The sequence below is a fragment of the Lygodium microphyllum genome, chromosome 8 (assembly GCF_053477565.2).
Source record: "Lygodium microphyllum isolate KBCC chromosome 8, Lygodium_microphyllum_v1.1.10, whole genome shotgun sequence".
In the NCBI taxonomy this organism is placed as follows: Eukaryota; Viridiplantae; Streptophyta; class Polypodiopsida; order Schizaeales; family Lygodiaceae; genus Lygodium; species Lygodium microphyllum.
In genome coordinates this window covers 102,232,367-102,257,830 of record NC_141142.1, presented here as the reverse complement: position 1 = coordinate 102,257,830, position 25,464 = coordinate 102,232,367, and the positions used below count along the sequence as shown (strand labels likewise).

Below are 25,464 nucleotides of genomic sequence, written 5' to 3'. Positions count from 1 at the left end.
TTGGAGAGTGTGTCATACTCCGAATGGATCCCGAATCGCAGCAAGGCAGCCTCCGGATATTGAACACCAGCAAACGCAGCAATGAGAAGCTGGATCTGATGCAGATAGCAGTGAGGAGAGAGAAAGGCTTAAAACGGAGCCTGCAGGAGAGAGAAATACTGAAAACGCAGGCAGGACAGCCTGTAGAGAGAAAGACTGAAAATGCAGGCAGGACACCCTGCAGGAGAGAGAAAAACTAAAAATGGAGCCTGCAGGAGAGAGAGAGACTGAAAACGCAGGCAGGACAGCTTGTAGGTGAGAGAAAGACTGCAGCGATTGCAGCAGGAGAGAGAAAACTGTCAGGGCGGCAGCTGGAGCCTGCAAACGCAGCAATTTGCTGGCGTGGCAGGCTGTACGACAACAGTGCAGATGAACAGCAGTTAGTCGCTAGGCAGAAACAACAGCAATCAGCGTGTGGAGGGCTGGAAACAGATGCTAGACTGTAGGGAACAGTGATGGACAGCAAGGGCTGAGATGTCCTCTGTGACCGGGGTGTGGGCAGCAAGTTGGTAACACCTGAAACCTGCAAAAACGAGATTGTAAAAGAGTGGAGGGCTGGCTGCCAATTTATAGAAAATTAGGGTTCTAGATCCTCTCCCACTTAACTTTCTCGATCCGCTCCCTGTTTTAGGGTTTTGGCTAAAATAAGCCTAAAATAAGCATGTTTTGGCTCTGTTTGTGGCTAAGTGCATTTCTTAGCACAACAATTGGTACCCCTTTTGTGCCTTAGGCGATAACATTACATCTGGCACAGTTGGTACTTTCTTTGTTACTATGACGGCTAGGATCTGTTCATGATAACCAGTCATGTGGAGGTGACTCATCTAGGTCATCTCTCGCCTTATCCACATCCTGCATTGGATTAAGCACCATTTGAGCATTGACTCTTGCCTTTTTTATACTGCCCCAGGCATCCATAATAGAGTCCTTCTCTCATTGCTTTCTCCCTTTGTTGTGGAGTGATCATGGATTTATTGTAGGCTCTCTCAGCCATAGCAGATACCTTCCTCTCGGTATCTAACACTGTCTAGATCATATGCACCTCTCTAGTGTCCTTCGCACGAGGAGCGGTAGATGCAACTGCAGGAGTAAAGACAGGGCGTGCACCTCTAGTCCAAGGAAATCTTTGGGCCTTCCTATCTTCAAGGACCAATGCAAGCTCCACTGCCTCATTCAAGATTTTACATCTCTCCTTCCTGACAAGTGGCCTTAAGGTTTCTTTTAAGCCCATGACAAATTTATGTACTTGCAGAAAGCCAGGAACATGTTTAGGGACCTTTATCAGAATCTCTCTATACTTGTCCGCATATTTCTGGACAGAGTAGCTCTTTTGAGCTATGAAGAACCACGCATCTAGAGCCCTTGTCCGCTGGTCTGGAGGGACAAAATTATTATAAAACAATGTCTTAAATGGAATCCAAGTAGATGGCTTTGCATGATCCTGCTCAATTTTCCACCACCAATGGTGAGTGGCATCCATGAGATTATATGTAGCTTGCTGTATCTTTAAAGCATCCTCATGAATATGGCATAACTTAAAACACTGCTTCCATTTAGAGAGCCACCGTTCCACCGCATTTGCATTCCTTCGTGCCGCCGTGCCATCGAACTTAGGCGACTTAAGGTCTTTAAGCTGCCACTTAGCTTCTGGCAACAGAGGAACAACTACGGAGGAGTCATGTACAACTTGTGTGTCAGGCATACATGCATCAGGTAAACTCTCATCTAAAGGTCTCTTGCCTTTATCCAAAGCATTTCGAGTTAAAATTTGCATTTGTTCAAGTAAAACTTACATAGTGCCTTCCAAACAAGAAAGACGATTATGCACATCACTAGAAGAAGAGGGCAACTCCTCATCATGCATAAGAGGTTCTTCCTCTACATCAATGTCGTTCAAAGGCATATCTTCAGTGCTTGACATGATTGATTGATTGATTGTTTTTTTTTTTTTGGATTGATAATTCAAACCAACAAAAGCAAGGTAAATGTAAATACAATACTTTTAGAAAACTGCTATGTTTCCGGACAAGAAGCATACATGTCAAAAGCAAGTCTCTTTGTACATTTCAAAAAAAAGTGCAAAGCTAAATAAGTCACCAAATCCTCTTTGAAGCCATGCACAAACATCCAAATGCATATAATCCACACTCTCAAGCATACATAGACGCACTCAAAGTAGTGAATTTTAAGCCCCAAAAGGTAGAGATGGTACGTATGTGGCACCACGAAAGCAATTTGAAATGTCCTCGCCAGTCAAAACCAGAGGTCAAATATGCTGAAATTTGATACTTATCGATGCAAGAAAACCACAGGAATTGACAGCACTTGAATTGGAGTCCGTTGGAGCCCAAAAAAATCCCAATTTTTGCCCGCCTCAAGAGGTCACTTTGGCACGAAATTTCAAAAGTGCTCCCAAGCTCAATTGGCGATGATAATACTTCAGAAGCTTGTCTTCAAATCATTCTCGAAGGTTGTGAAATCGGTTTGCAATTTGGATGTTGTACCAAGAAGTTATAGATCTCAGAAAATGTGCTCAGAAAGAGGAGAAAACACCCTTTTTTTTATTTACAAGGGGATGGAGGGCTCACAAGCTTGGTAAAAAGGGGATTCTATCCCACATGCAGAGTGCCACAAGGAACTTACCAAGGATAAAAGGTGAAAGGGAGATGGTCATTCTCTCAAGTAAAAGAGAGAGAGAGCTCTCTTGTGTGATGGAGTGTGCCTTGGCCTTGGTGGTGCTATTGGCCATCACGGGCTCACGTGATTGGCTCACTCGGCTGCCACTGGACCTTGTGGTGGGTGCCGCCACCTGCAGAGAAAGAGGCTTTTCACGTTGCGTTGTCTTGTGTGGTGTGTTGCAGAGATGCCTTTACGTTGCCCACTCCTGTGCGCTCTCGCGACTGCAGCACGATCTCACTTGTGTGGTCGTGACAAAAAAACCCCCAAATCTCTTTTTTTTTTTTGGAAACCCGCGAGCTCTAATACCAAATACCAAATTTGAGAGAGAGAAGAAAATTTCTTGTGTGTTCTACTTACCTCCCAACCAAATATACCCTCTTCCCACCTTCTAATCGGGTCTCTAGGGCCTGTTTTCATGGTGCACCCGACCGGTGTTCCCAAATATACAAGTCCTACCCAATTTAACAAGAAATCTGAGGGTATCCCCCGAGCTTTGGACCTTGGCACTTCTTGCCCTTGTCCGAGATACACTAATTAATGGCCATCTTGGGCTACTTGCCCGGCCGAAGGTTATTATGTCTGACAAGCCTCACCAACTGTTCGAAAGGTGTAGGAAAGTTGGTAGGAGGGGTGTAAGCTTGACTATATGTGATACACAAGTACTCTTCAAACTCCTTTGTTATGAGATTGAAATCTGGAATATGAGAAAACAAAGAAGGTGAAGGTGGGGTGTCATCTTCCTTGCCAAGTCCATTATGCCTCCTGAAGGCCTCCAATGACGGATAAGCTTTATAAGACATTATGGGGTCCCGAGAAGAAGGTGCCTGAGATATTGCGATTCGATTATGAGTTGTTCGTGCGTCTCGCACAAAACCTAGCGTCCACAATGTCTGTAGGATACACTTTACAAGAGCACAGTTTGTGATACCATGAGAAGAATGTGAGGGTCTGCATTGAGGAAACACAGAGTATACAATCACGACAGAAACACAAAGACAGAGACAGTGACGTGCAAAACTTGAACTGTGAATGCAAAATTCAAAACTCAAAACTCAAAACGCAAAAACACAAACACAAACAAAGAGGAGAACTTTGAAGTGAATGAATCAATGTAGTAAGTGAATGTAAGAGTATACAAAATGCTCAAGCGCAGAGTAGTAGAGTGTTGGAGTGTGATGTCCATTAGAAATGGATCCCTAGTGCTATAACCACGAGTCAGAGATGTTGGAGAGTGTAGAAGACCAAAACACAAATCACCAGATGCAGTAGGATGTGTGGCGACATTAGTGGAGGTTCTTGAGGATGTTGGCGATGGTTGAAACTACCAAACGTAGCTGTAGGGGGCAGTTGGTTGACTATGGAAAGCATGTCGTTGTGTAGTAGGAGTGCAAATGCAAGCTGGCAGGTAGCGGAAGGTGTTGGCAATGGCTGTAAGCTCCAAAGTGGTAGTAGGGAGAGCGCCAAGCTGCAAGGCGGCAGCAGAAGAGCGGTTGCCAGGTGCCAAGGCTGATGAAAACGACGTGGCAGCAATGGTAGAGGTTTGACAACCACTGGAGGAAGGCTATGTCTGATGCAACAATGGAAATGTATACATATATTGAAATAGATTGTTGAAGACAAGATAGAGAGAAAAGAAGAACATTGCAAAAGAAGAGAACTCAGATGAATGCTCGGGAAATGGAATCCATATACCAAGACATGAGATAGTTTAGAACCAATGTGAGTCATTGTCTGTGAAGGCATTGGCATTGGCTCCTCTCTTTACAAAGGATCTCTAAATGACATGAATGAATGATAGGAGTGTGAATAAATAGGCCAAAAGAAATGCCAAGAATATGACAGGTTTAATGTTGGATGATTGGCTGAAAAATGCCAATAACCACATCATAATGGCCAAATAAAAATGCCTAAATATAGACTCAACCACGAACTTACATATTTGCCAATAGGCTGAGGGCTGAAGTTTAAGAGTAAGAAATTTGCACACAAGGATTAACTGAATGGTGGGCAACGTGTCTATTTATAGATGTGGATGGACTCTCCTTGTAACAAGTATTCCTTCCGTGGATGGGTGGTAAATCCCTAATTACAACTTAATTACAACAGAAAGCAATTAATGCAAATCTGAAAATACAAATTTACCTACTGATCTTGGACAATGCACACTCGATTGGCCCCAAAATTGGTGCCCCTTTCGGTATTACAATCTATTTGCCCCTTGATTCGGGCACTTAATTGGCCTTCACCCACTTCATAGACGATGGAAATGCCCCAGATTCAATGGCTGGCTAGTCCTCCACCTGAATTTAGCTAAAATTCACTCACCTTCAGCCCTGAAAAATCCAAGAATTGGAGCTTCCAATTTTTGGCACGCTTCTTGAGTCTGTTGCTAAACCCTAATTTTTGCTGCAAATTAGGGTTTACAGCAGAGAAATCTGCAATGTCTCAGCCTCCAAGGGTCCAAATGTTGAGATCTTCGGAGCAAGATTGTGAAATGATTGGGAGATGAGAGAGAAAGTTGTAGAGAGAGAAAATTCAGAGTTTTGTCAAAAATAATGACAGAAAATCAGTCAAATGCAGCTGCTGCCTTGCCACAACAACTTGTAGATGCAAAGAATTGAAGAAAATTAGTCATTTACTGCTGCTGTCCTGTCTCAACAGCGTGTAGATGCTATCACTTGCTGTTGATTGGTCTTCTCTTGCCCTTGGCTGCCTCAGAAGGTCCTCCAATGGCTGCAAATCAGACTAGCAGCATCTCCTCCCTCTCTCTTGTAGGCTGAATACACTAAAAATGCCTCTCTCTAGCCTCTAAAGACGTTTTTCAATCTTGTATGGGCATTTTGGATAAATGACAGCCTTCCCAAATGGTTTTTCCAGCATTAGCCATAATTAAATATTATTTTTCAGTCTTTAAATACTGACAATTAATCTAATAATTATTTTGGTGCCCAGAAAAATAATATGACTAGCCAATAATTAAATTGGCTAGGCATCTTCCACTCCCGAGTATCTTTGCGTTATCTTTGACGATGAGATTGGTGCTAGGTACCATTAAACGCCACTTCTCTAGTGTTACCAACTGACACTTATGGCCAAATGAATGACCTAGGCCAACAACTGGCACTAGATACCACCAAGTACATGTGCGGCATAACTTATAGCAACTTTTGCCTTTGACATCCCATGCATAAATTTACTCTAACCCCAGTTGCACTTTATATGTGTAATATTTACTTAATCATGTGATTAAAAATTTATCCACATGTTAAGTGAGGTTTTAAAAATACATGTCCTCATGACACTCCCAAGTTAAGATTTTCATGGAAACTCTCTCGAACTGTTTTTCATTTTAGGGTTTTTCATTAATTGAGCATGTTTTGGGGCTATTTAAGAGGCTAATCAGCATGTAATCCATTTTTTAAAAAGCTCAACATCGACAATTGCAACTTACCTCTCTCTCTCTCTCTCTCTCTCTCTCTCTCCATGACTCATCATCACAACTTGACAATAATGTTTGTAGTAGTAATAAACATATTGGTAGGGCTAACATAAACATTAAATGTTAATGCCAAACTATCATTTAATGCTACATTAGATTTAAAATTAATGATAACATAACGTCAAAATATAAAAAATATTATGAATTGAAATTCTGATGCTTATTCAAGCAACAAGGTTTTAGCTTTAGTCATTGATCTGTTATGACTCATAGCCTTGGAGTGATAGTCCTTAGACTCGGTTGTCAAAATTGTCAAAAATCCTTGTGCACAAGCATCGCCCCAACATAGAAACTTGAGCACGAGTATAAAACAAGAAATATACCTTGCTTCATACCCATCGCTTGCAACACATGCCCCTCGTGCACGTCCCTCTTGCTAGTAGTTTGTCCCATACCACCCTTAATGAGATAAAGGCGTATTTGTTAGGTGTAAACCATCACGGTTCTATGAACAAAAGTGGTTTTGTGCACATCGTCGGATCTCACGTTCTATTGCAGATTGACGTTGTGATACCAATGAAACGCCCCCCTAGGATCCAACCTGTACACAAGGCATGGTGTAATCCAAACTCTCACAATAAAAGGGATTGAGGAATTCGACATTAGACTCACCTTCTAGACATAGAGCCAAACGGGCTCACCCTTGAGCTTGAGAGCTATCAGCACTCTGAATCACGACCGCATCCCAAGAGTTAGCATTGCATGCCACTAGCCCACACCATCCCGGTGTACAAATGCGTCGGCCAAAGGCCGAAGAGTCCCAAGAGAGTCCCAAGAGTAGTGATCACGCAAAAGAATGTGCACAATAGGGCCTTGAGTCCTATAAATAGGACTCAATTGCTCTAACCTTGAAGTGTCCTTAGTGCATTTGTACTAAGTCACTTCACGGTCATTGTGACCAATGGTACTAGCACCCATCCAAATGTCCAGGGACATAACAACATAGTAGATTGGTGAAAGCTTTTGGACTAAAAACATAGGCTGTAGATGTTTGCTCAGCGGTAAACACAGTAATCTAGTGACTCCAATGTAGTGGATGATGGTTGGAAAGTGTTGCCCAATGGCTACACATTGGTAATTGTAGTCTTGGAGGAAGAAAACAACTACTAGTTGATGGAGGAGGGTTGGATGCATGTGCTAGTTGATAGATAGCAACCTTGAAATGAGATATTTGCTAGAAAGGGGATTGGATAGCAGAGGAGATGTGCCAACAATCTGCAAAGCAAGGATGGGCTGAGACTTGAGTAGTGGGTAGCCTATCTATCTATAGACTAATGGATCCTCCCTAGTTCTAGGAATGTTGAAACCAACCCTCTTTCTTCCGAAGGGTGGTAATGACTTGATTAATTAACAATTACAACAAGCATAAAATTCACACAAACTGAAAACATACACTTTACCGCTTTAATCTTGGACAATAGGCCTTGTTGGCCCCAAAACTAATGCCCCTTGTAGTATTTCTTTAGCTTGTACGTTGTGAAATAATTGACTTGCATTTCACATGTGCAAGTCATATCATCACATTTAATTAACTTTTAATCAAATGCAAAGCAATGCAATAAAATTTCACGTCGTGACAAATGCATTTCTTGTTAATGGAAGTTTGATAATATTTGAGTTTTAGAGAGTCAGTCAGTTTATAATGCATTTTTTAGCTGAATACTCTGTCGGCCCAAAATTGAAACCAAAAAGGGACTAGAAACATAGCTTTGCAATATTTGGCTCGACACCTCTCAAGCCCAAAAGTGGAACTAGGAAGGAGTTGGAAAAATAGCTTGAGTCCATAATTGCCCCAAGGTGCCCCACCTCCAAGGGTGCACGTTGGCTATCCAAGGACTATAAAGACTATAGAGGTGATGATTATCTTACCAAGGGAGCTCAAATGGTCACCCTAGAGAGGCCAAAGCTTTGGACAAAGGGTGCTTGTTGTCTACCTAGTGGCTTGCCATAACCTATAAAGGCAGATGAAACTACTTTGAACTTTTTTGTTGCTTTAAAAAAAGGAGATTGATATAATTCTATTAAGTATCTATGTTCTTGGGGAAAAATAGAAGGGATGGTGAGATCGTGGGTGCGAGGTGGACTCTGCATTGTGTTATTTGTCATCTTGTGAAGGGATTGTGCCCTCTTTTATGGTTTTCATCAACATACTATAGAATAAACAAGCTATCTTGATCACTCGTGGGTGTCAATGAAGAAGAAAAGTATAAGGCGGTATGTGTATAGAGTTGCCGTAGAGATTGCCTACATTGATTGATATGTGAGTTGTCGTGAATATGGTTGATATAGAATTGTCTGTTCTCTAATTAAAAACGGATAAATGTGTACAAATGGCATGTTTATAAGAATAGAATATCAATATATGGGGTGATGCAAAGGGCAATGTTATAGGTTACGCTCAAGCAAAGTGCAATGCAATGGTGTCACTTGGTAGTGCCCTTGTAAGGGAATTGTTCACTTGTCCAAGTGCCCTTACAATCATAATCATCCTGATGATAGAGAGAATGATACAAATTACAAATAATAATGTCTCTGAAAGTAATCAAAACCTTGTAAACACTAAAAAAAAAAGACCGCCCTCTCCCAACACTAGATGATGGAAGGCAAAGTAAGCATCTCCTCTCTTTCCAAAATCTCGGCGTCGATGAGGGAACCAAGAAGCACCCAAAGGAGAAGAGTGAGACATGTGTTGATTTGAAAACCTGTAAAATGAACGGCCTCCAAGATTGTGTCAAGGAAGGCAAGAACTTGGCCTTCAAAGGAAAAGACTCCTTATTGGTCTAGAGTATGAAGCCCCATCAAGGAGGGGCAACCAAGATGATGAGTACCGAATGATCCAAGTCTTCGCTCTAATAAATCTATAGATCTTGTAAGGGTTAGTGCCAAATTGAAAAGACAAATTAGTGTCAGTAGGATTGTCAGGCTAAGGACCTCGAGGATGTAGTGGGTGTCAAAGGCAAAAGTTGTGTAAAGTTATACTTACTAAGTTTTGGTAGTTAGTTGGTGTTAGTTTTGACCCTATGACAAGCCAATAAGTGTTAGTGGTGACACTAGGGACTAGCGGTAATTAATTTATAAATGCGAGTCTAGGGGTCAATAGAGGTTGGGGATCACTCCAGGTTGCAAGTGGCCTAGCCATTTTAATTATGGATGGACACATTTAATTTTGGGCAGGGTCAAAAGGGCTGAAATTAATTTTCAAAATTATTCAAATTTGAAAATTAACTTAATGGTTGGATAATGCTGGAAAATGGGTTTAGAAGGCTGCCACTTGGCACAATTACCCATGCAACTGAGGAAAAACGTTTTTGGGCTTGGTTTGAGCCATTTCAATGCATTCAGCTTGCAAGAGAGAGGAAGGAGATGCTGCTGGTCTGATTTGTAACCATTGGAGGACCTTCTGGAGCAGGTAGGAGCACAAGAAGACCCTTCATGAGTAGGTGACAGCAGTTTTAGCCCTCCCAAGTGTAGCTGACAGCAGTCAGTGGCTGGTGATAGCATTTATTGCCCTCCTAGCAGCAAGCGAGAACATCTAACACAATCTGGTACAGGCAGCAATCAGATTTCAAACATTTCCAGCGTGAAAATTTAGAGAATTCTCTCTCTCTCTCTCTCTCTCTCTGTGTGTGTGTCATTCTTTCACCTTTTCTAGCCCATTCTCAAGAGATCTCAGCATTTCCCAACCATTCTTAGCAAATCTCAGCCATATTTGGTGGACAACAGAGGGATTTCTACTGTAAAAACTAAATTTCTTTAGAAATTAGGGTTTTGCAGCCACCTCGGGACTTGTGCTAATAGAATAAGGCGTTATACATTGAAATCAACACCTGCAATTTGTTGTATTGATAGGGATTTTAGATCCTAGCCATCCATTGTGAATTGGGGCAGCATTTGATCAGTTGGTGGTTTGATTTGTGCAAAGCTTAGGTGAAAATCAAGGGGCAATTGGCCCAAATCGCTTGTTGATTGTTTGTATGGCAAGGGGCTTTTGGATCAGTAAAGGAGATTGTGGAATTTCAGCTTGTACTCAATTCATTAGTAATTTTAGTTAAAGAAATACTGAAAGGGGCGTGAGTTTTGGGGCCAACAGGGTGTCTAATGTCGAAGATTATTAAGGTAAATTGTGCATTTCAAATTATGTTTATTTTTTTATTGCTGTAATTAAGTGCTTTGATAAGGGAATTACTACACTTTTCAAGAAGGGAGACTGGTTTCAAGGTTCCATTGCTGAGATACCACTCATTCCCTTGATTTGGTGGGCTCGAGCCAGCCACTTGATTGTAAATCAAAGCTTTGTTCTAGTGTTGATTTTTGCACTTAGCTGAGAAATTACAGCAATATGTCTTCATACAGCTTGATGGAATCAAGCAGTGATGATGCTGTGAGAGTGCGCAACAGAAGAGAAACATGGAGAGAGAGAGAGAGAGAGAGAGAGAGAGAGAGAGAGAGAGAGAGAGAGAGAGAGAGAGAGATGAGAGATGAGGGAAGAATATTGCACTGATTGAAGAAGAATCTTGATACAATGATGATGGACTAATCAGTCCCTGCATGCAGCCCACAATGTCAGTTGCACCAAATCAGATTGATGATGATGGCAGGATCGGAGACGGAGGAAGATGACAGAGTCGGAGCGTGCACTTTCCAAGGAAGGAAGGAAGAAGATAATGTGAATGATGACCAAGTAGCGAATGACTATAAATATCCACAAAAGCCCTAAATTGGCCTACTAAAATTTGGAAATGCCATAAATGTTGGTTGACTATACAATGTTCAGCAGATGTAGATAGCCTAGGAAATGTAAAAATTGCTCTTGGAAAACACATTGGAACTCGACAAACGAAAGAAATGCACTTTGATAGTCACTCTAGAATGAGTAGCCTCCCCCAATAAAACACGACACATCTATCAGAGCTCCAAAAGTCCTCGTCTAACTTTGATTGAGGCTCACATGCAAGAGATGACAAGGCATGACAAACATGATTGCTAACATTTCCTCTCAGATCTTGGATGTGGTGAAAGACCAAGGAAGAAACGGATCGTGGGGTGGCAAGAGGAATGTCTATATCAATGAAGTCCGTCAATGAACATTGTTGATGAGTGAAGAACCTCTTCATTATCTCGGGAAACTCCCTCTAAAACTCTAGGGACCAAGGAATCCACAACTGCATCACCGGTCGTGCCTCTTTGAAGGGGATGGGGGTTACGAGGGAAGCACCAGAGGAGAGGGTGGGGAATGGGAAGGAACCAGTGGAAAAGATGGTGTACAAGTGGAAATGAGTGTAGCAATAGACAATTGTGTCGGAGGACCCTGCATAATAGAAGGGAAATCAAGCTTGTAAAGCCCACTCTCTTACCAACTTGTTGTGATAACAGCCCCTTTAGAAGAATCCTCAATACAAATAGCCTGCTTGGTGAAGACAACCTTGGGTAGAGGTAGAGGGCTGGGACGTTTTAGCTCCATCCTTTGCTTGTGGATGAAGATGAGGGTATTTCTTCCAACATTTCTCCTCTAGATATGTCCCCTTCCCACAATATGGGCATTTAGGCTTTTTTGTGTCGGAGTTAGTGCCTGAAGAACTCTCTTGTTGTTTAGCCGTTGGCTTTCCTTTCTTCTTATTTCCCCCTCCCAAACTTGCAACAAAAGCTTTGGTGAAGGTGGATCCATTGGCTACCTCTTTGATATGCTCGCCATACTCCAAAACAAGCGGGGCAAGCTCCTCCTATAGAAGTTTCTCACGGGTTTTCAATGTAAGAAGGTTGGTGTAAAAGACATCAAACTAGGGAGATGGTAGCTAAGTTAAAAGAATCATAGTCATATCCTTTGAAGAGATCATCCTGCCTAGGGATGCAAGCTCATCCCTTATGTTCTTCAACCTGTTGATATGATCCTTTATGGAAGGAGAATCATCAACAATAAGCATTCGTAATTTCTTCTCGAGAGTAATTTGGTGGGCAAATGTCTTCTGATGGTACAAAAAGAAGCAAGCTTTGTCCACACTTCCGCTGCTTTCTGTAACGTGCGCACATGCACTAGGACAGAATCTTGTAAGCTCGTAAAGAGGAAAGATCGGGCCCTAGAGTTGAGCTGATCCCATAAGGTCACACGATCCATTGATGATCCAACGGTGGGATTCTCCACTAGACAGAGAATAGAGTGGGTAACAAACTCCCAAAGATCGAAGGTATCAAGGATACACTCCACTTTATATGACCAAAGTGAGTAGTTGGAGCCATCAAGCCGGTCTTCTTTGGCCAAAGAAGGGAGTACAGACACTTGAATCAAGGGTAAAGTTACACGTGGACAACTAGAGTGCCCTAGCTTTGGCCAAGAACCTGGTGTTTCATGCTCACACGAAGCACATTGAGGTTTAGTACCACTTTGTTTGAGAGCAGATCGTGGATTTGGAGCTGGCGGTGGCCTACTGTCCCATGGAGGACAATGCGGCTGATCTCTTTATGAAGCCTTTGCCCAAGGCTTCTTTGCTTCATCACATGAGGTTGTTGGGTCTTCAGACTCTTGAGAGGGGGTGTTAGCTTGCCTATTTTAGTATGTGAGTTTGTCATCTCTTGGTTGTGAGCTCCCATCAAAGTTTGGGTGGAGACAGAAGAGCTTTGTCAGTTCATTCAGCATTTGTGTGTGTTTGCATTTCCTTCTCGGGTGGCAGGCAGCCCTTTTTTGGGCATTTTTTGTAGGTTAGTCAGATTTAGGGCCAGTCGGCTAGTTTTTCTTTTTTCATTTTTTGCTATGTGCGTGTATGTGTATTTGACCTTCTATTGTGCACTCTCACAGTGTAGAGGTGGATTTGGAATATTGTTTGTGTAGCTATTCCCCATCCTCAGTGTCCTTTTTCACTTGCTGAAGATTTTGATAAGGACAACCATGAGGAAGTTGTGCTTACATGGGATTTAGATGATGCTCGTGCCTTTGATGTATTTCTAAAGAAGTCCTACTAGCGGTTACCTCTTGCTGGATGTCTCTAGAAATATGGTCGAAGCTTGAGATGTTGTATGAGGCATCTTCCACCATGCGTAAAGTGACTCTTTATGGATAGCTTCAGTAGATGACGTTTGAGTGTAAGGACACTATTCAGTCATTTTTACTCCGTGCTACACAAGTCTACGACTAGCTTTGACATATGCTGTTTGCCCTTCTAAAGGGCCATCTCATGGGAACAGTTCTCTACAAGCTCCTCCTAGAGTTTGGAGTGGTAACTATTTGAGGGCGCAAACATCATCTACACCTGTGATGTTCTCAATGTTGCTTAAGCATGAGGCATCTTTGTGTTTACAGGGGAGGCTTCCATTTCATTATGGAGGTTCTAGTGAGGCCTTTACAACTTCAAAGAGGGGTGATCGGAAGAAGAAGTTGAAGGCACAATGTTATCACTATGGTAGAAAGGGAAACTTGTGGAAGGACTACAAGGAGTTACTAGCCTCATGGAAGAAGGAGAAGAAAAAGAAGTGGGATGTGAACTCCTCCGACGAGTCATCCTCAGACTCAGACTCAAACTTTGATCCTTCGACCAAGGAGAAGTCCAAGGCATGGAAGGGATCCGCTTCTTTGGATTGAGGGAAGGGCTTAGTTGCCCCCCTCTTTACTACTTTCTAGTCTAGGTGAAGTGGTTATCCCTCACGACTCTCTAGTGTTAGAGAGAGAGTGAAAGAAGGTGGTGAGATGGGGCAGCTGAGCCTCACCCATACAAGTATAGAGGTGCACAGGTTCCAGAGAGGGACATTCCTGACACATTGACCAAAGTTTGGTGGTTTCAAACCTTGGAGCTAAGATTGACATCCATGTTTATGATGAGTTGGTTATTTGATAGAGAGTGGGCTTGGCTCCTAGTCTTGTGCTCACATGAGGGGACACTCTGGTGGTTTGGCCAAAGGTGGGGAATCCATGGTCATGTATGTTATAGGCATTTTTGATTGGACGATCTTGTATGCTATTGTGAGACCTTGATAACAGACATAGGGACATGCTATGGTTTTTCTCTATTTTTAGGAGTTGATACGATGGATATGAACATTAGGTTCTCTCCGAGGCATCTTGGTCGGGGCTTGATCATCCATTGCTTGGATATCCATAGTTCTACTTTGGTGGTTCTATGTTGTATGGACTATGATGAGTCATTCTTTTTTCATCGTTGTATCAAATCACCCATGATCCGAGAGAGGGTGTTAGCAAGATTGTTAGCTCATGTGTGAGTGCAGGCGACTAGCATTTAATGTTGGTGGACCAACTACTATTTACGCCCCATTTTATGTTGAGCTAAACCACTCTTTGCAGTTGATTAGCATTTTCAAACAGCCCCAAAACACGCTTAACTAATGAAAAACACAAATTTGGTGCGCGGTTCGAGAGAGTTTTGGTGGTCCCCCAAAACCCTAATTTTTTGGGCCACCCTTCAACATCTATAATTGCCCACCATTTAGTCTGATCCTTTTGGACAGGTTTCTCACTCTACTGTGCAGATTTCAGCCATCAGTCACTTACTATCTGCTGTCCAGCCATCACAAACTGCAGCCCTAGGCGGCCCTGTTTTCAGCTATCGCCTTGTTGTTTGGAGGTCACCATTTGTTGTGTTATCATAGCACTTGATTAGCGTGCGTTTTTAGCATTTGGTGCCAAGTAATAGGTTGCTGCCATCTCTCCCATTGGGGGCGTTTTGCTTTTTGTGTTTAGGGTTTGAGTATTCTTCTCTCTGTTTGAGTCTTTGTTGTACATGTTGTGTTATCATAGCACTTGATTAGCCTGCGTTTTTAGCATTTGGTGCCAAGTAATAGGTTGTTGCCATCTCTCCCTTCGGGGGCGTTTTGCTTTTTGTGTTTAGGGTTTGAGTTTTGCTTCTCTCTGTTTGAGTCTTTGTGTTTCAGTCTTTTTTGTACATGTTGTGTTTCCTTAGTGCAAATCCTAACATATCTTCACATTTTATGCCTATTTATTGTGAGGCTTCGCCTCCTCTTTAGCCATTATCATTCAGGAGGTGGACTTCCTGTTGGAGAGAGGAGCCAATGTCATTGCTTGCGCAACGAATGACTCACTGTTGTTTGTGATTGTCTCATGTTTGGTATATGGATTCCATTTTTCGAGCACATCTCCGAGTTCTCTTCTTTCATAGTATTCTTCTATTTTCTTTCTCTTCTATCTTGTGTTTAGAAGTTTATTTCAGCACTTGTTTGTGCTTCCATTGTTGCACCACTTTTAATAGTTAGGAGCAAAAATATCACATAAGACCGTAAAACATACATGCCTCAACTTCAATGAAAAGTGCTTGTTAGTGCAATGTGTTGGGTTTGAGATGGTTCCACTGCTAAAAGGTATGCATGCTAAAGATGTAGGAAAGTAAGAGGAGGAATGTGCAATGAAAGAAGAAGCTAGGCTAGAGCATGCATGTGTTCTTTGTGCAACAGTTGTTGTGCCTTTGTTGAGCCCCCTCCCCCTGCATTTTTTTCCTCCATCTTTGCTTGCCTCCAGGCTCGTTCTCCTCCTTTATGCAGCCTGCTTTTGCCTCCATGGTTTATGCTAGTATGTCGTTTCCATACAGATTGTAGCCTTGTTACCTGCTCGACTCACATTGTTTATTCAATGTTGTTTAGTCTTGTAGTGATCATGTATGCTCAGCACACATTGTTTGTTCAATATTCTTCAATCCTGTAATGATGATGTATGAAGTTCATGTGATATGAGGGCTTGAAGTTTTGTGTAAATGGTGATGCATGCATTGATATCTTAAAGTACCAATGTATGGTTTTAATGCTAAAGTTCAAAACCCCACACACTTTAAAAAAAGGAAAAAAAAGGAGAAAAGATTACCACCGCCACAACTCCCCAATTCCAAAATTGGTTTAAACTCAAATTTTTGGCATTTTTGTTTCCCTTGTTTTTGGAACTCCGTAGAACTATGATATAAGCATGCGTTGGACTAGTTTAGCTGATCTAACACAACTTGGACTCCCTCCAATATGTGGGGGGGGCCAAGAACAATGCAATTTGCTATCATTTGTTTGCACAGATGAGGGCAAAATAGTAGCACAGCAATAAACAGCCTCCACAAACTGGAAAAACAGCTGGGATCAGCATTGAAACAACATATTGGTGGCAGCAGAGAACACCATCATTTGGAGAGCCACGAGCTTCACGAGTACAATGTTACTCAAGGTTGTAACTGTTGGGCAAGTTGGGCAGCAGTTGGCAGTGGATTGCTACAAGCTGATTTCTAGGTAGGATAGCAATGCTCTCGTGTGTTTCATTAGTGTAAGGTGCTATTCAACATGCTCAAATCTTTTACCCATCCATGGAAAGAGAGAAGAAGGCAGAGTAGTACAAATGTAGTTGGAAATGACTATTGTATTAATTTTGGTATGGAAAGAAGATCACATGCTTTTTGTCATAGAAAGGTGTTAAAGGCTTAAAGTGTTGCTAAAGGGCACTGCCTTCCTACTAGATCACAAAGACTCCTATAGTAGGGATACTCTTGACTTGCTTTGGGCTAATCATGACAATTGGCAATAGATAATGATATATAATTAGTATGCATAGGTAAGCACTTGGTTTGTATATATGGTATCTCCCCTTTCCTAGGACATGGATGCTTGTTTGATCTCAGGCACAAAATCCAACGATATACATAAAGGACATGGAGCACAATGGTTTAGTCAATTTCTCCATCAAGCCTAGAAGATAGGTAGATATGAAGCATGAATAGTAGTTTTAGTGGTCTAGATGTTTTGATTATGCCATGTGGAAACCAAGATGGAAGGGCATTCATGTGTCAATACCAACTTATTATGAGATCCTTGGGGGATTTGAATGAATCCTGTGAGATGGTTACGATCCGATCTTTGGATCTTGGAGTTCTAGATAAGAGATGCCTCAACCTCTTCTTATTAGAATTATGGAAACATAGGGTCTTATTGAGGGCGTCTATCAGCATGAACCATTGAGAGAACTAGCCATGAGCAACTACATGCATCTTCTAGGCCCCTAGGCCCCCTAGGTCCCATTAGATTTCCTCCCATCGACTTAAGAGCTGGTTGTCGGGGTTACTTTAGGTGAGCTTTGGAGATCGATTGAACCATTTGTCCCTTCCATGAGGGCTCGGACCATGATTTAGATATAGTGGCCGGATGCATCTGTTATCATTTTCAAGATAAGCCTAACATTGTTACACCTAGACTGAGATCTGTTACTCTCTAAGTTACAATGGAACATTATAGGATTGCATCCATCTTATACTATTTACGTTGTAGCACCCAATGTGGGACATTATAGGATTGCATCTAGGTGATAGTATTTACATTGTAGCCCCAATCAGGGACATTATAGGTTTTATTCATGTAACACTAGAGCAATATTCCCCTCTATTTGATGTACTCCTAGATGCTCATTGGTCATTAGCTTACATTTTGATGTTCGATTGCATTTTGTATGACATCATCTATATATTGATTTGAATTTGGGCCTTACAGGTCAATTTGACTTTTTGATGTCACTAATATACATCTCCCACCCAAGCCACCCACACCCTGCCGTCTGTGCGAATCGCAAGGTGCATTTTGTGCCTGTATGCTCAGGTAGACACATTGGTGTAGCTACAAAGGCTACATATGGATCACCTTCCACCTCTACAATGTAGCTTGGACTCCCCTTTCTTAGAGCTCAGCTAAGAGAAGCTCAACAGGATCATGAGGATGGACATTGTTTAGCTACCCAGGGCTAGCACTTGGTTGATGCCTATAGGATGTGGGGACAAAGCTGGCTTTCTACCAAAAGCATCTTCTACATGTATCCCTTGATAGTTTTGTGATCCGACTGAGATACATGGACAGACAACTATCCCATCTAGTATGGTGTGCCATTGGTCAGCTTCGCACATTCTTATAGTAGTTACGGTCCACGGATAGATGACTGGTCGCTATGGAGCAGATTCCCTTTCCCTGGAGGGTTAGATTTGCAGCTTTGCCAGCTTGAGTTGGAGCACATATGTAGGTGACCAGTGTACTATGAAATCAGAGGGTGCTTCAACTGCTTGTTCTGAGAGGGTTTCTGACCATTATCTAGGGTGATGGACTTCTCAGATCAGCATTGACTTGGATTCTTCCTTTTGGAGCTATGCTGCCATAGAGATCACCTCTTACAGCCCAAGGGAGGTACCTTGGAGATTCACGACGGCACACTCTGGGAGACTTTTTAGTTGTAGCTACACATGATACTTCAGGGCATACTCCATATCAAGTTGTGGCTCCACCACAAGGAGTCACCTTAGTTAGAGCCTCTGAGAGATGCAGAGCATGCTGCCCACAGCCTGCCGGTCCACATCCCTATTTGAAGCACCATCGGAGGATACATGCAATACTAGCACACCATCGAGCAGCTCTACCTCAACAGTTCAGCTTATCTATGTTGGATAGATCCATGAGAGAGAGCTTGGCATGATACTGACTCCCATATCAGTTCCACATTGTATTAGATCTCTAGTGCTGTTTTTAGTATTTCCAGTTATTTTGTTTCCTAGCTAGATGATTCTTTTAGATTACAGTTCCTTTACTTTAGTTGGGAAACATGACAGTTCCTTGAAGATGTATCTATTATGTCTCATAGGCCAATTTGGCCTTTTGTAGATGCTACTACAACTTTCTTTCTCTCTCTGTGTTTATTCTGAACTATTACAGTTCTAATTGTAGGATTGTTCTTTGACAGGGTTATGTTGACAAATACCTGAAGCTGTGACTGGGGAGTGAACTGGGTTGCATTTTGGTTATGCTCCTATTTATGATGGGGCTGGCTTAAAGATGGTGTAATTCTGCGAATGTTAAAAAGAACAAGTGAGGTAAGGCCTTACTGGTGTCTACCTTTGTATATTTCAACTGCATGTTTCAACCAATATTCAACTGAACTGCTAGTGGTATTTTGACGGCGGCAGTTCTGCAATTCAACCACAGAGGAAAGTGATCAAGGTTTTTCTTGATTTAACATAATATAATTTCTAGTTCCATGAAGTATGTTCCTACCCGGCTCATAAATCTGTTACTCACCATCTCTGTAGATGCACTAGTTTTTCTTAAAAACATACATGCCCATATAGAAGTTAAATGTGAATGCCATGTTAGTAGAGGTAAATTTGATGTCTTAATGGATCATGGATATGGCTTTCAATGAAGTACAGATACCATCCTTTTATTGTGCAGTTGTGTAGCTGTATGGCTGTGCATGTCAGAATCTATCTGTTACAAATGCATTACGTCAGAGCTGTTAAGTTTTTTTTTTCCAGGGTGTTGGGTAAATCTAAGCAAATGCATGCATATTCTTGGGACCATATCCCATCAGACAGCTTGCTGTACTAGAGCAGGCTTGCGGTTTTAAGGGTTATTATTGCAAGGATTTCACACTATGCCAGGTTTGGTTGACAATTTTGCGTAATAAGCAAATTACTACTCTGTTGAAAAAGCCTTGTTGCTGATGTATCATCAGTGCCTATATTATGCAAATTACTACTCTGTTGAAAAAGCCTTGTTGCTGATGTATCATCAGTGCCTATTTTTAGGCTTCAATGTGGACAGTTAAGAACTTGAATTCTGGTGAGTAAAGGAGTCGGTCTTAGCACAATAAAGAGTTGGTGGGTCAGGACCTATTCCCATGGGCCACATGAAAGGAGATTGTTAACTTTTACAAGTAACAAAACTTGGAAGGCTGTAGTGAGCCCTGAATATCACCCCTGTTATCTGCTTTTTCTATTCATTTCCCCTTTTTAGCTTGCCATTCCTCTACATGCACTATGTGACAGCTGCAGACGACTTTTTGATGCTTGTCTCTTTCCCTCTTAATGTGATTACATCCATGCATTGGCATGAAATCCTACGGGTGTTGGTTGTTTGGTTGCTCTTCTCAAGAGTCTGAAGCTTGCTAGACTGTTATTAAAGTCGCTACTTGTATCACGTCTGCTTCTAGATGCTAAGAAATTGGAGTGTATGAATTTGCCCTTATTGCTGTGGTAGCAGCAGGGATGAGCATCTAAATCCAATACTTGAGACATGGTGGTGCTTTCCTGGTTTTCCAACTTGTACTGGAGATTATCCATATTTGAAGGTGGCACACAGCAGATGAATGCTACAGAGATCTGGAGACGCAAAAGTTAAGCTTGAGAGTAGCCTTTGTAATTTAGTAAAGAGATGGTATTTATCCCAGATTTGGTCCATTGTCTTTCATGAGAAGGCTTATGTAGGACCTTCAACTGTGTATTTGGAGGGAAATTGTTAATTTCCTGCTAGTGATGGAATACTCGAATTCTGATTTTCCTGCATCCCTTCTTCGGTTCAGCAGCTGCAGTTTAGTAGTTTTCCACTGCTCTCCAAAGTGCATCAAGTTAGTGCTTTGTACTTAATTTTTTTGGAATAGAAGGCATGTGAACTGGAGACTTGTGATGTCAACAGATCAGTTTCTTCCTTGTTTGGTACAACACTTTTCCATACTCTACTCTTTTCCAGAAAAAATAAAATTGAGTCACTTGAAATTTGTATAGCTCTTCTTTTGTGTATCAAATTGGGTCTTAATAAGTGGGAATTTTGGGTTTGTAACATTGTTCCCAACCGTTTTTGTTAATGTACCTTGTATTTCAGGAGTTCGAATGGATATGAACATTAATTTGGATACTTCTCTACTCTTATCATAAAGCTGCTTGTCACTATGGTTAAAAGGGCATTGAATTTTCCTTAGACCAGTTGAGGTATCAGAAAGTTCCAATTCAAAAGCATGCTCTTTGCTCGTCGGAGCAAATGTTGAAGGGAAAAAGATGGTAAGAAATGAGAGTCACAATCCGTCATATTGACGTCTATATTATAATATACTAATTTTGGGATTCCATATAGGAGTGAGCATGTTAAGGAGGGATTATCAGAGATGATAAAAGAGGTTTGCAAAATTGCAGTAGTATTTTGTAAGCCTTGTTTTTTGGAGCGAAGGTATTCAGCATGGGTGTTGCATGCAATTGTGACATAAGGTAAACATAGTGCTTTTGATAAATTAGAGTAATAGAACTAGCTTCAAGATAAAAATGGTGGGGGTTTTGGGCTAAAATAATCACGACAATATCCTATAGTTACTATATTGGACTTATCTATCGTTACTTTTCATCCTTGCAAGGTGTTCTTTTACTAGATGGCCCTTTATTTGCTAGATGGTTGTGTGAGTAACATAAATTTTACAATATTATCTTCAATTGTGCTACATATTGTTTGCACCCACATGATTAGGTTGGTTCTAGTAAGGGCAATGTTTCACAAAGGCAGATGGTTTTACTAGAAGATTTTGATTCCACATTGTGTTGTTTGAAGCCTCATAAATAATGGGTGGTCAATTATGGGAGAATAAGGAGATGCTCTCAATCCTAGTAAAGTTGTAGACTAAAGAATGAAAGACAAAATTCAACATTCTCACTTGAACTACTCTTGGGCACTTCCTAATTGATCCTCCACATTCGTGTTTGGCTTAGGGTTTAGCTTAGGCTCTAATATTTAAGTACGTACTAGGGACTTGAGCAATGCATCTATGAAGATTAGCAATGTGTGGATAGTCAAGTGGGCAATATTAATGAGCTTTAACAAAGTGTCAAAGTTTAGGTCAAGTTATAGTTGAGGCCTATAAATATGATCCTTGAGATTAGTTGTAGGGGACTCGAGAATATCAAGTTATGTGCCATTGATCAATTGGACTTGGAATATTGGCATGCTTTGGATGTAATCAAGGTCAAATCTTGCCTAGGTTCTTGTTTTGCCTATGGAGTAAGTCACTTTTTTATGTCAAGTGGAAACCATACAAACTTGTGATAAACTCTTTTAAGGTAGGAGTTGTTTATTTCGAGTAGAAGCTTTGATCAACCTCCCAACATTAAAATGGCTCACCATTGCAAAAGCACTTACCAAATGTGAGTCACCCAAGATCTTTTGATCTATGGTTCAACCCCAACCTTTAAGAAAGCTAACTTGCATTTTGAGCTCCCTTGCAATGAAATTATGGGTTCTTTTTGAGAAGCTTAGACTACGTAATAGGTTCAAGATTTTGTTTTGTAGAGCTCTTTCATTTTAAGCTAGCATTGGACACACATGCTTATTTGTTTCTAAGGTGTATTAGAGTGAAATGGGACACGCCAAGAGATTTGTCGGTTTAAAGATTAGCAAGATAAAGTTTATGAGGGATTTTGTTCTTGGTGGTCCCATGCTTTAGATCTTTTTAAGAATTTTAGACTATGTAATAGGATCAAGAATTTGTTTTGTAGAGCTCTTTCATTGTAAGCTAGCATTGGAGACACATGCTCATTTGTTTCTAAGGTTATTAGAGTGAAATGGGATATGTCAAGAGATTTGCAAGTTTAAAGATTAGCAAGAACAAGTTCATGAGGGATTTGGACCATAGCTCCAATGGTATTCTATTGATCTCGAGTCTCTTTAGATATCATCTTTGTCGATTTAATTGGAAGAAAAAAAATGAATTGGGTTTTTAATTGCTTTGGCTTATGTCACGCTAGCATAGTTTTGTTAATAGACTTTTCTGGCTATTATATCTTTATAACCAGATATCACATATGAGTTTGAGGAACCTTGTTTTACAGGCTATAATGTGGTCAAGTTATATTAAACTAGATATTCCATAGGATTTTGAGGAAGCTCGTTTTACATGATGTAAGGTGATCGAGTTATTATTGAATTAGATATTACTTAGGGGTTTGAGGAAGCTCATTTTACGAGCTAGCCAAATTATATAAGATCTTTATAAATTTAGGAGTTTGACAAAGCTTGTTTTACACGGTATAATGTAACCAAGTTATAATAATATATTTGTTTCTCTCTCTTAAGAAAATAGATTGTTGGGCATATATGTAATGGGATGGGTTGAAGTATGCGACATTTGTTCTGAGGCTTAATGAGGTTAACCCCAATTGAGACAATTAGAGGTAAGTGGATCACAAGTTTCAAATCCCATTGAGCAAATTGTGGTGCATTCATGGATTTTGGAGTTGCACGACCCATGACTTGGTGAATGCAAATTATGGTCTGATGCCTTAACAATTGCGAAGCTTATTCCTATACATGTTTACGTGAATTGGAATTGGTTCATGATTAAAGGTCATGGCCCCTTCACATGACATATTTAAACTATTTGATTTAAGTGGAAGCCCTAAGGTGGAGGCTACTTGTATAGTCACAAGCAGTCTTAGTTTTGTAGTTAAGGATGTTGTCTACACTTTCACAATGAAGAAATATGATAGGGCTCTAGGATTAGGTCAACCAACATTGGTTAATGAGGACGAAATATACAAAGTCCCTAGGATTAAGTCAATCTAAATGAGGTAAACCATGGATATCAAATTGATTTGTGAGTACTAGCAAGTGTTTAGCAATGGTTAAAAGTCAAGTGGGGCAAGGTAAAGTGAGGAGGCCTATAAATAGGAGTCTTGAGGCCAATCATAGGCAAAGGGTTATTGTGCTCGAGGCCCTAAAATTTCTCATAATGTTTTGATGGGCGTTGGTGCCATGGTGAGCCAATGAGACTCTATAGTCATAGGATGATGTGTTAATGTTCAAGCCCTGGGCTCATCACTACAAACTCACTAGTTCAAGTATTCTTGAGGCCAATCATAGGCAAAGGGTTATTGTGCTCGAGGCCCTAAAATTTCTCATAATGTTTTGATGGGTGTTGGTGCAATGGTGAGCCAATGAGACTCTATGGTCATAGGATGGTGTTAATGTTCAAGCCTTGGGCTCATCACTACAAACTCACTAGTTCAAATATTCTTGAATGCACAATTTGGTTGGACCTGTAGGCCCACATCATGTATCCATGCAGGTTTAAGGGGGTTCATGGCCAGTTGAACTTTTGATTGGCTCTCCTCTTTACTAGGGTTGTCGAAAGGGAGGATCTTGGTGTGATCAAGATCTATTGTTTTTCAAGTTGCACTCTCTTGTGCGTGTTTTGAGCGTATGTTGGGTATATATGCATGTGTCATATGCTAGAAAAATTGTCTCAGATAGAAGGTACGCCACTATAAAAATTTTATTCATGTAAGGGAAGCTTGGACTGTGCAAATTCAAGTATCATTACCTTGCTCTTACATTCTTTGTTTTCATTTGTAATACTCTCTTTCCTTTGGAAGGTAAAGAAGTATATAGCCCAACTAAGTTGGTCAGTTTTAAAATGGTATTGTGGAGCTCTACAGTGTTGTGAATGGTAGTTTGTAGGGAAGTCGACATAGCTGCTCATAATTATTCATGTTTGTTGATGATGTTGATTGATGCATGCAAGAAAATGTCCTCTCATTGATGATTGTTATAGCCTCAAATGATCTTGAAAGAAGTATTGGGTTTGTAAAAGAACACATCTAGTTCTCAATTTGTCTTGGCCCAACTTTGGGGGTTTTTAAAAGAAAAAGTTGATTTGGTTATTTTTTGGCATGTTTGACATTCTCTAGCCTTTAGTGACTTGTAAACCTAGATGCTAGCTTGTCTTATTGTACACATGACTTGTTTTATTGTACACACAAGTGTGTGATTGTAAAACAATTTGTGTGTAGTACTTGTTTGGTACATGTATTTATATTTGTGAGTGAGAAGGTGAGCAAGTGAGAAAAGTTCTTGATTTTTTACACTAATAATACGAAGTGCTAATTCAATAATCAAAATGCAAAGAAGCCTTGAGGTTTACAAAAGGCTTGGTTGTGAAAATGGAAAATATAGGGAGTTTAAATAAAGATTTCCTCAATATCAAGTTACAAATTTTTGCATTAGGTACCATAAATGTTATGAATGAATATTAGTGTATTAACCTTTCAAGCAATAGCTAATGCAAAGTCATTACTACATTGACTCGCTTAAGGAACTTATGTTATTATCAATTAATTTCTCCATAGAAGTTCGTGGGACCCTGTATGTGAATCACGATTGCTCTTATGCTTTGAATCTTCATGAAGTCCTTAATTTGAAAATGTAGAATATTGAGTGATTATTAAACATTTGTTTCAGGCCTTGTCATCTTCTAGTTTTTTAGGGCCATTGTTTTGTTGTTAAGTCTTGAACTTGATTCTAAGGATTGGGATCATAACTTGTTATTGTAAGAGTCATCTTCTCTATTGGAAACTATTGCTTAAGGAAAGGTCTCAAAATAAGACATTGGTCTTTCCTTTTTTTGGATTTAGCTCCCACGATGATTGAGAAAGAGGCATAAATTTGACACTCTGCATTTTTTAAATTTTGGGTAG

General features: G+C 40.7%; 1 protein-coding gene across 5 annotated transcripts in view; it reads left to right on the top strand.

Annotated features, from left to right (window-relative positions):
* Positions 1-20,693, top strand: part of LOC148032675 (uncharacterized) — a 41,699-nt gene extending 21,006 nt beyond the window's left edge. For 2 of the 5 annotated variants that reach the window (XM_087683302.1, XM_087683300.1), the window contains exon 5: positions 18,918-19,482. In XM_087683302.1, coding sequence (XP_087539428.1) covers positions 18,918-18,947 — 30 coding nt within the window. In that variant the 3' untranslated portion in view covers positions 18,948-19,482. The other 3 variants (XR_015691655.1, XR_015691656.1, XR_015691657.1) reach the window with 3 other exon arrangements.
* Positions 20,694-25,464: the final 4,771 nt, after the last annotated feature.